Raw genomic sequence first — 11,480 nt, 5'->3', positions numbered from 1 at the left:
AAACTAAGCTTTAATGGGGAAAAAAATGCGGTACTTCGGCCGATAGACCTTCAAGGCGAAAAACTTTATAACGACTAACCGACAATTTGAAAATGTTTAAAAATATTATTAAAAAACGCGAGACGCGAGGCGCGAGGCGACAACAAAAGGAGAATACAAACACGCGACAAAAAAGGGGGGGAGACTAGAAAAGCTAAAAAAGCTAAAAAGGACTGTCATAAAAGGGGAATGTTCGCAATAAGTTTGATGAACAATTAAAGGGGGGGGAAAAGACGAAAGGAAAACGAGAGGCGAGGGAACCAAACATCAAATGCTTGCGAACAAACCCCTACCCGACAACCAAAAAACCGTCCACGTTCGAAACAGACGACAATCGAGCAATGTCGAACGCGGGCGGGAAAAACACGAAGTCGGGATGACCGCAAAACACACACAACAATACCCCCTAAAAACGAACCACCCTAGCTAAAAACTAATTTAATGTTTAACCCCGACGGAAACTCTGTGGCTAAATTAAAAATGAGGCGATTTTCTTCAGTGCGGCGGCCTTTCGTGGGAAGATTAGTAGTTTTCATGACGCGGATGGAAACGTCATTGATTTTGTGAACGTTATTAAAATGTTGGGTGACGTGGTTCTTTGCTGGCGTCTTTCTAATGTCGTTGAGATGCTCCCTGAACCTGTCAGCGAGCCGCCTTTCCGTCTCGCCGATGTAGAGCATCGAGCAGAGTTTACAGCTAAGAGCGTAAACGAGATTGGACGTCGTGCAGGTGAAAGACCCTTTGATCTGGAAATCTCGCTTCGGACCACGCGCCAGTAGATCACCAGACACAAAAGCGCAAGTGTTACACCGTGGGCGATTGCACTTTTGGGTACCCTCGTAAGTCACGCTGGCGTCATGTCCCGGCAAGGAGCTAGAAACAAGGATAGATCGCACGTTATTATCACGGCGGTAACAAAATTTAGGCGGATCACTGAAAATATGGCTTGTGTCTGGGTCCATCTGTAAAAGGTGATAGTTTTTCCGAATAACATTTTCGATTCGATGAATTTGCGGATGATACGTCAAGACGACAGAAGGCCTCTCAGTGGCGGGCTTCTTGGGGTGAACGGCAAGAGCATCATCGCGTGTAACAGCAGAGGCCTTGGTAAGAGCAAGCTGTAGAACCTTGGTAGAGTAACCTCTTGCCGAAAAACAATCGCGCATTTCGATGGCCTTGTTGTTGAAGTCATTATCTGAAGAGCAAATTCTGCGTAAGCGAAGAAACTGGGAAAACGGAATTGAATTAGTGGTGTGCCGAGGATGGGAAGATGTCGGCAAAAGGTATGAACGAGATTCAGTTGGCTTGCGATTTAACGAGGTGGACACGCCATCACCGGAAACCGAAATACACAAATCCAAGAAGTTGATAGATGTCTCGGAGATTTCGACCGTGAACTCCAGGGCAGGATGCATGGCGCAAAAGGATGCGAGGAAGGTTTCAAGGTCAAGACGACTGCAAGAGGCGAACTGGGCAACGTCATCGATGAAACGTCCATGTAAATCCGGAGTAGGGCCAGCGTAACCTGAAAAGAATTGCTCCTCAACCCAGCCAACGAACAAATTCGCGTAACTTGGTCCCATCTTAGTGCCCATAGCAACACCGCTAACCTGTCTGTATAACTTGCCGTCAAAAGAGAAAGCGTTCAGCGTCAACACCAGTTCAGCGAGACGAACGAGGGTATCGGTGGGAGGGTTCTTGTCGGTCCGTTTGTTCAAAAAGTGTTGGAGGGCACGAAGACCATCAGCGTGAGGAATCACCGTATACAAAGATTTAATATCCATAGAAATTAACCACCTTTTAGTACCTGTAAAGGAGAAAGAAGAGAAACGGCGGAGAGCATCACTTGTGTCTTTAATGTAACTTGGAAGAGAGGTCACAAGCGACTGCATTTCACTATCCAAGAAACTCGAAATGTACTCCGTAGGACAGGAACAGGCGGAGACAATTGGACGACCCGGGTTGTGAGGATTTTAGGTAGTATATAGAAGCGAGATGTCCGGTGGTTGTCAACGATAAGGCATCTCGCCATGGGTGGAAGATCTGTAGCCTCGATCATTTCATTGATCTCAGAAATAATCTCTTTTTGATACTCGGATGTTGGATCAACTAGAAGCTCTTCGTAGAAATCGGTGTTGGAAAGTTGACGGAGGGCCTCGGCAACATAAAGATCCTTCTTCCAAACAACAATAGCACCCCCCTTATCAGCAGGTTTAATCACAATATAACCCCTACCTCGAAGAGAACGGAGAGCAACACGTTCGGCATTCGTCAAATTAGAAGTCTTAGTTTTGCGGAACTGAAGATTGGCAATCTCGTTCTTGCAGGCAGCAATAAACACATCAAGAGTTTTATGCTTCCCTTGAGGATTGAAGACTTTCAATTAAAGCTTAGTTTTCTCCCCCACTTCTTGGTCTCTTTACTTGTTCGCGTTTTTACTACTAGATGAAAAATGACAATTAGAAAGTTGTAGAGCGTTAACGAAAACCTAAAAATATCGTTGGTTCGATGGAATTATTCACGGAAAAACACATTAAAAACTGACAAGTTGTGCAAGCTAAAATGCACAACATTTACAGAATTCGACTAAATTTAATTGAAAAGTGCCCCCCCCCCACCCGCATACTAGCTCTGCCATTAAAATTGCAGCTGTTATTGTTTTGGAAATAAACCACTTGTCCGAACTAAAAAGTCTTCCGTATAAAAACGGGATATACCAGAGAACCTGTTCAACTTAGCTCCGAACTACACACTCTATTCTATAGAGTACAATAGATTATATAATTTCATGGCTGGTCCATTAAATAGTTTCGGAATTATTCCCGGGGGGGGGGGGTTACTTGTTTTACGGGAATAAATATTAATTTCAAGGACGATGGTAACAACAGATTGCTGAGAAAGTACGATAAAGGTTATACTCTTCACGATTACTCATTGAAATTTCGTATCAAGTTGGGATTTGAAACCCCGCCCACCAATCAGTCGTTTTTACAGCGAATTTCATAGCATGATTCAGAGAGACAAGAACATAACATTTTGATCGATTAATAAATTAATACTTCAATTTACCCGAGAACCAAGGCGTGTTTCCTTCCGAAAATATAATGTCCTGTCCTGTTAACCTCGACCTTCAAGATGGACCCGGGACACATTCGATCGCAACAAACGTAGACGCTTTTGGCAGGGCTGGAAACTTTGTCTCCGCATGTCGTTCGGTGACCCCTCCTATGAACAAAATGTTCTTCTTAAATTAATCATTAAAAAAACGTACAATTTAAGTCATCTACATGCCTTGGGAAGTAGGGCGTGTGATCAATAATACGTGCTTTACTTGAATTCTTGGTACAGGGGAAGCAGCTTGACATCCTTCACTGATAGCCTTACGAGGAACCAATTAAAAAATAAATTAGCGTGGTGCCGCTTTTTAAGAAGCGTCTTAGCCTACCTTTCTCAGAGGGGTAACCATAGACATAATACAGAAATAGACCCAAGATCGGGCAAGATTCTACGGAGGGTTAATACGGGAGCGATAACTAGCAGACAACCGGTATTTGTTCCGTAGTTCTGTGGTACCACGTTTAAGCGACGCCTGTGGATTAGGAGATAAAATAAAAAATCATCACGTGACACGTCACACATGTTCGTGTTTGTAACCTTTTAGGTAAAAAGTGATCATTACTAATTTAATCATGATTTGAATGTGTCGCGATTTACAGCAATTGTCCATTGAGAAAGTATTGTAGGTTTAGTTATAAAAAGATTTTAAATAAGAATGAATATTCATCGACATAATATGATAATTTAATCCTACTTATGGAATGAAACCTTTTCCGGTATTGTTTAACTTGTTACTGCAATGCGTAAAAACACTAAAATTAATTGTTTTTACCAAATAAAAACAGATTTTTAGTAGAAAACACATTTTCTATAACTTTTAAAAAAAAAATCACCAAAACGAAATATGAAATATGTTAGCTAACATAAAAATACTACCCGTTTATCAAATTCACCCCTAAAGATTTGCGTCTGATTTTAAACCGGATAAATATTCATAAGCGTTAGGTACTACGTTTCCTAGGCCAAGCGCTCACTGCTCCTCGTAACGTCTCCGTCCTGGCTTCCACAAGCCTTTGCTTCGTAACGGAGACAATGGCTTGATTTAATTTGTAATGCTCACTTTTTAGAACGGGATATACAAATTGTAAATAGCAAAAGGTGGGTCACACCAAAAGCCATTCCAACTCTGGTTTGGTTTCCATAGAATTAAAACAAGTAACAAAAGTCTAAATAATTTTTTTATTTAATTTAAAGAAATTACATCCAGTTGAAAGTGAAATAGAAAAAACCGGTGATGCTAACTTCTCACCTTTAAATTTTGACCAAGGATCATTTCATGTAGGATTAATTATGTTATTATAATTTCAGCAAGATCTCCTTGGTTTTTAGCCCATTTTATTCATATCTCTATAAAAGAAATGTAGTCTAAGAACTAGAACTAGCTGTACTACGAAATATTGTTGGCATGGATATCTTCCCAGATCACCACGAACATGTTTGATGCTGAAGTTGGAATCGAACATCATCATTAAAAAAGTTATTAATTTATATTGCAAGCTCAGACTCCACAAATTAGCGAAGGACAAAAATCTAGAAATGAAGGGTCAAGCAATCAGACTTAAATTGTCAAAGCTAATTTTATTTCAAGGACAATAGCTACATACCTTTAGTAGAATCTTGGAGTCATATTATTAATCCAAGGTAGAATCATCCATTTCATCAAAATTCCATTTACTTTTGTTTACAATTTAGAATCTCTAAATATTCCCATAACAAACCATAACCAAAACACACCGGATAGTATAGTACACGAGTTACTTAAGCCTTTGACAAAATATCATTTCGCAATGAGAATTGTTTTGTTTTTAATTATAAGATCATATGCTGCTTTTTATTTGGGTTTTGAAAGAATTAATTGACTTATTTAAAAATTATAATAAAGCAAAAATATTCGCGAATCACGTCAGAGTACCTAAAAGATTACAAACACGAACATGTGTGACGTGTCACGTAATGATTTTTTATTTTATCTCCTAATCGACAGGCGTCGCTTAAACGTGGTACCACAGGAATACGGAACAAATTGTCTACTAGTTATCGCTCCCGTATATTTTTGGCAAATCAAACTCCGCGTAAGGTGTCTATTTCTGTATTATGTCTATGGGGGTACCATCGAGCAGAAACAGGATCCATGGAAGTGCCACTCGTAGTTATTGGTTTTGAATTGTTAGAAACCAGCCGTTTATTAAACAAGTCAAGATCGCGACGGTAATCTTGTACCCCTTAGTAAACCATTTATTTTTAAACCCCCGTATCACGGAAGCTATTCTCCCCGTCAAGTTACTCCGCAAAATCGGTGGGCTTACTTCGAATCTTAAAGCTTATCTGAGGAAACATGGTCATACCCCTTCACCGATCTAGAATTCCGTTTCAAGTGCCAGCTGTTAAGGTGCCTTTCACGTACTGCAAACGTTAGTTTCTGGTTGATCTTTAAAACAACCCTTCCTCGGACTTTGAAGACTGCGTGAAGTGTTTCTTTTTGGGCATCAGATTTAGGATGGATACGATCGTTTTCGAGAACACAGTAGGCTTTGACCAAGAAGTAAATATGTCAAGAACTTTTACTTGGGAATTATCTTTTACAATTATTATCGGGAGCAGCGAAGTAAAGTTCGATTAAACTCCGGAACTTCATTTTTCATGGATTTCGAGGACAGGAATAATTCTTTATTAATAAATTTAATTTAAAAATGAATTAAAATATCAGTATTGTTATTGAATCGATCTTTACAAAACATGTTAAATGAGTGATAAACAAGAAATCAATTAATTAAAAATATCTTCTGTGTTGCTTCCTTATAAAAACATCTTCCTAGAACATCTCCATGAATATGAGTTTATAAAATCATGTCTACAAAGTTTTTATTCTCTGCTGGTTTCACTGCAAAGGTCTTTTGGATGTGGGACGTTTCTCATATTTTTCAGTTGCTCTAAGGATCATTCGATTCCTTAATAGTAAGCGATTTTTACATTGTTCCTGTTTATTGCATTAACTAATTTTAAATTATAGCTGCAGTTTTCCAATAGAGACTTGGCACTCCGTAGCTTGGGCCATGGCCGCCATTGTGGTCATATTTTTATCCCCAGGATAAAAACTATTGAAAAAAAAAACTGTGACGTAGCACTGCCAAGTCCCTATTGTTAAGTTTCACATCGATTATATTTCCCTTAAACATTTTAAGTTCTGAGAGAAGTAATGGATGGTTTTAAAAGTTAAGTGTTAAAATCTAAGTGTCCATCGATTACTCTGGTTTAGTTAATGATCGTTTCGTGTTAGATAACTTTATATATAGTTTCACTAGCATTATTTATACAAAATCTAGTACTCAAAAAGTACTCATTTAAACTATCAAAAACCTTACTTCAAAATAAGTGGAAACTGAAAAACAAACAAAAGCATTAATTTTCATAAAGGGTAAGCATTGCAAGCTTTTATGAATAGATGAATCAAAATTTATACGGAACTATGAGCTTATTTCAATTTTTGAACAAAGCTTTGGTTTTCAATCTATAAACATTGAATGAACAGGAACCTTATTTGTGGTACTAGAAGAAAATATTTTCTCTGTTCACATATTTGAAGTAAATCCTCAATCATCTCAACAAGTTATTGATATCCTTACCCTGCTCGACTATCGAGAGCAATAAGATTTATAAAACCTTACTCTGCTCAACCATAACGATAAATTTGTTAAAGTCGATTGTAAATTCAAATATAAGAAATTAAATGACCTAAATTAATAACTTTCCATCACTACTTTAATGACATTAAAATTGCTTTCGCTCTCAGCTTAATCTTTTTAACACCTTAAATTTATTTAAAACGAGATTTTAAGAAAGTGTATCAGTCACAAAATGTATTTTTTTGTACAATTATACTAATAATATATATGGATAGTTATAATTTTTCGATTTTTGAATTATTAACGTGAAAATCTCTCGTTGCTCTGTAGGTGACCGAGACTTTAGCTTTAGCTACATTTTAAGCCAAACGACCTGTAAGTAACTTAAAATCGGTATTATTAAAAATTTATAAGGTTTGTTTTCCCTGGAACAACCCAATGCGTGGCCATCCTGCAGTTTTTGACAATATACCTTTCCCGTTCACAAGAAGATGACCACATAGATCATCTCCTAGGTGCTGCCGATCATAATTTCCTTTCATCATTAGTGAAGTGAGCGCTCCCCCAAGCAAGCCCCCGTACCTTGTTCACAACTTCAAAAAGGCCGATTACACTTCCATATCTGCGGACATATCCCTAGTGTCTATTACTCAAGCCTCCTCTGTCCATAATGCCTGGGGCACTATCAAGACCGCCATAAACACTGCGATCCTCGCTCACAATCCCACGAAACCACTGTTTTCTCGGCGAAATCTGCCCTGGGCTGATAAGTCTCTCCGGCGATTCTTGCGTCTAACGAAGCGTCGCTACAATAGGGCGCTAAAATATCTGCCCGCAAGTGACCAGCAAAACTTCTCCCGTCACCGTTCCATTGTCAAATTTTCTCTTCGTTCAGCACGCACTCACCACATGGGCATCACCAACAGACGACAGTTTTACCAGCTTGTCTCCCAGAAAAATTAGTCACCTGGTATCCCCGATCTAAATGAAGCGGAGGGTGTCCTCACCGGCGCTGGGGCTAAAGCAACGCTGCTGGTCAATACCTTCCAGCGCATATTCCCAGATCACACCTTTGAAACGGTTCCTCTTATGCCCTCCTGAGCCCCGGTGATGCCTCCAATTATTTACACGATACAGGGTATGCAAAGTCTGCTGCAGAAAGGCAAACTCTCTAAGGCTGCGTACTCTGATGATATTCCGGCCAACGTTTTGAAACAAAATGTGCCGTAGCTCTAGCTGCTCCCCTGACGCAGCTCTTATAACTCGGGGAGTATCCAGGACGATTGTTGATCCGCTAATGTGACCCCAGTTCCCAGAAAGGGGGATAAAACTGATCCATCCGAATATCGCCCGGTTGCGCTACTCTCCCTAGAGCTCAAGACTGATGGACACATCGTAGCCTCTACTATAACCTCCCACCTTACAGCTTATGACATCCTATAACCGTACCAACACGACTTTCATAGCGGCTTTAGTACGGAAACCCAACTTCTCTGCTGCATTGAGGCTTGGTCCGAAGCTCTTCAACAGACTGGTCGAATCGACATAATCTTCCTGGATTTCCGTAAAGTCTAGACTCTCTCTCCCATGAACTCCTAAAAACCAAGCTCCACTCCTATGGAATCCGTGACAAAACCCTGCTTCGGCTGTCCGCCTACCTGGAAAATAGGCGTTTTCGAGTGACACAAACAAACTGCCATTCAACGAAAATCCCTCCGTTTTGTTGCCAGCATCGGCTTTTCCTGGAGTACCAGCATGACTCGTGTCATGAAAAGCTTCCGGTGGGACTCTCTCTCCAAAGGGTTTGACTCTTTACCTACGTAGGTAGGGTGTCGGCTGTAGTTGCTATAGCATCCACTGTTAATCCCATTGCTGTGTACGAAGTGGGACTTGGTCCAACCATTGCTGCACCTTCTTCTGGGTTGAGTGGCTTGCGTCAAAAGTGCGACCATCAGTAATAATAAGAATAATAATCAGCTAGGCTAATACACAAAGGCACCACCTTAAGCTTAAGTCATCCAGCGACTCTTAAAGCATTTAATTCAGGCGTCCGGGTTACAGCGATCATCAGTAGTAGGGTCCCAGGTAGCACCATCACGTACAAATTACGTGTTTTATCGATGTTTCTAAAACGTATACGAAACACGTTTGGTAAACGATGATCATGTCACCAGTTAGCACGTGTTTCACCACGTAGTTTTGAAGTATTAAATTACGCGTACATTTAGATTAAAGTGCGCCTTTTAAGTTCAAATAGCATTAAGTTTGAAAACAACCGTGTTAATCAGCGATTTTGCGTGTATTAAGGAGTTATTTTTTGTGTATTTTACGGTTAGTTTCCGTGAATCCAGGTCAATCGGTTATTTGGCGTGCATTAATTGTTAAATTTTGTGTGCAATAATAACTTAGCTTCTGTGCATTAATTAGCTATTTTGCGTTCAATAATTGTGAAGTTTAGTACTATAGATATAATAATGTTTTTAGGATACATTACATTTATTAAGTGTTATATTGTTAAATAATTTTTTCTATAGTGCATATCTTAACTTTCATTCTCTTTAGGACCAGAATGCATAAGACGTTAAAAGTTAGTTTAGTGAATATCAAAAAACATTTAATAAAAACAACTTCTATACCTCTTCAATAGATCTCCATTCTCTATAATTCTGCCCAATTATCTTACAAAATGTATGTGAAGGACATACGCTATGAAATTATATATTAAAATTAAAGATATACTTATAGTTAATTTCATTTAATTAATTAATTAATAGACCTGATAAAAGAAGTTTTCAAAAATATATTTATAAATGGCATTTTTATCTTGAAATGGAGACCTTTTCAGCGTTTAAAAGTCAAACAATCCTTCGGAAAACAGTACGCCATAAATAAAAAACCGCTTTATTCACGAAAAAAGCTTAATGTATTAGAAATAATCTCTTCGTGCACGCAAAATAATCAGCTTAATAAACGAAAACAAAGAACATAATTTACGCCAAATAACCAATAACTACACGGAAAATATCGCTTAATACAAGCTAAATAATACGTTTACGCAAAATAACGAATTCATGCACGACAGTAACTTACTAATGCACGGCAAATACCCCTTACTACATGAAAAATAACCAATTAGTGCACGAAGAAGAAGCGTTTGACACACGAATAATAAAAAATTAATGTACTCGAAATTATCTCTTAAGAAAGGAAATTTAACCGCTAAATACACGAAAATTAACTCCTCACTACACTGCAAATACCAGCTTAATACCGTACGATTAAACTTAATAAGCGCATTGCATAATTGGTAAGTTTAAAACTTAATAATACCTGGTGAAAGTAAAAGGGGTAAGGAAGGTGATACAAATTTTGCGTAGTCAAACATACGCCCAAGGGAGGGTTTTAAAAGGAACCATTCACTTGCCTACGCCACTGGTTATTTGTCGACTTTTTGAAACCTCAATTACCAATCTACTGATATATTTCGCAAATATATCCGGTATAGCAGGAGCACGTGTAAATTAGGCATATATCTACGTAAGCACAACGTAATGCTTAACGCTTTTCCAACCTAGTTATTTATCTACTATTTATATACGAAAAAACTACCTGTCTGCCAATCTAGTGATATATACAGGGTCTTTTTTTTTGCTCGGAAAAGTGTTTTTTTTCAAAAATTATTTATAGTACCGATTTCAAATTTGGAAGGTCAATTCTCTATACCGGGGGACATCAGTTTGAGAAATTTGAGCGTTTTCGGTAATGTTTTTCACCAATTTTGAAAAATTATTTTTCGACCACTAGGTGCGAGATAAAAAAATTCTATTATAAAGTTGTAGGCCGTCATCGAAAACCCTTAAAAATTGTTCACTCGACGAAAAACAATTTATTTATCAGTGAAAATTCGAGCTTGAAAAATTTACAAGTTGGTGAAGCCAAATTACGATTGTTTGAAACTATAATTGAAACCGAATTACCTAATCCAGTTGAAACGACCGAATTTAAAAAACACGAGGCTATAGGTCAATCCTAAACATGCATTGGGTATTTAAAGGAAAACTTTGGGAGATTATTATCAGTGTTTGATAATATTTCGAACAATGCCTCGTTATTCAGTAGCTGAGCGTACCGAGATAGTTGCCATTTACTATGGAGAAGCAGCGCAAAACCTTAGAAGAGTGACTGAAATCTTCGCAGAAAGACATCCAAATGGAGCACCATCTGTAAATACAGTAAGACGAGCAATTCACGATTTCAATCAATTTGGTAACTTGCAACCTAGGTTTCGCGGATTGGGTCAACCGGATTTAGACTTCGAGAACAATGTACTCGCGTACTTTGTGGCATATCCTCGTCACAGTTGCGCTAACGCCGCTGCTGATTTGGGTTGTTCTGCAAATCGTGTGTGGAAAATTCTTCGTAAGAATCGCTATCACCCATACAGAGCTACGCTCCACCAAGGACTAATTGACGGAGACCATCAAAGACGTTATGAATTTAGCAACTGGTTACTAAATGCTGTCCAAGAAGATAGACAATTTTTGCGCCATGTTTTGTTCTCCGACGAAGCGTCATTTTCTAGAGATGGGCCCTTTAATCATCAAAACAGCCATCTTTGGTCTGACATCAACCCACATTGGGGTTTTGAATATCATCACCAGGTTCAATTTGAACGGGTCAATGTTTGGGTTGGACTTGTTG

At 38.7% G+C, this 11,480-nt stretch overlaps 1 protein-coding gene across 1 annotated transcript; it reads right to left on the bottom strand.

Annotated features, from left to right (window-relative positions):
- Positions 1-461: 461 nt before the first annotated feature.
- On the bottom strand, positions 462-7,321 carry LOC149957455 (uncharacterized). The gene is made up of 3 exons (XM_090167042.1): positions 7,252-7,321; positions 1,960-2,400; positions 462-1,846 (listed from the first exon to the last, which is right to left on the bottom strand). Exons 1-3 carry the CDS (start codon positions 7,319-7,321, stop codon positions 462-464), a joined length of 1,896 nt encoding a protein of 631 aa, XP_090023168.1.
- Positions 7,322-11,480: the final 4,159 nt, after the last annotated feature.

The sequence above is a fragment of the Leiobunum rupestre genome, chromosome 2 (genome assembly GCF_980474605.1).
Source record: "Leiobunum rupestre chromosome 2, qqLeiRupe1.1.hap1, whole genome shotgun sequence".
Classification (NCBI taxonomy): Eukaryota; Metazoa; Arthropoda; class Arachnida; order Opiliones; family Sclerosomatidae; genus Leiobunum; species Leiobunum rupestre.
This window is presented reverse-complemented; position numbering and strand designations above follow the sequence as displayed.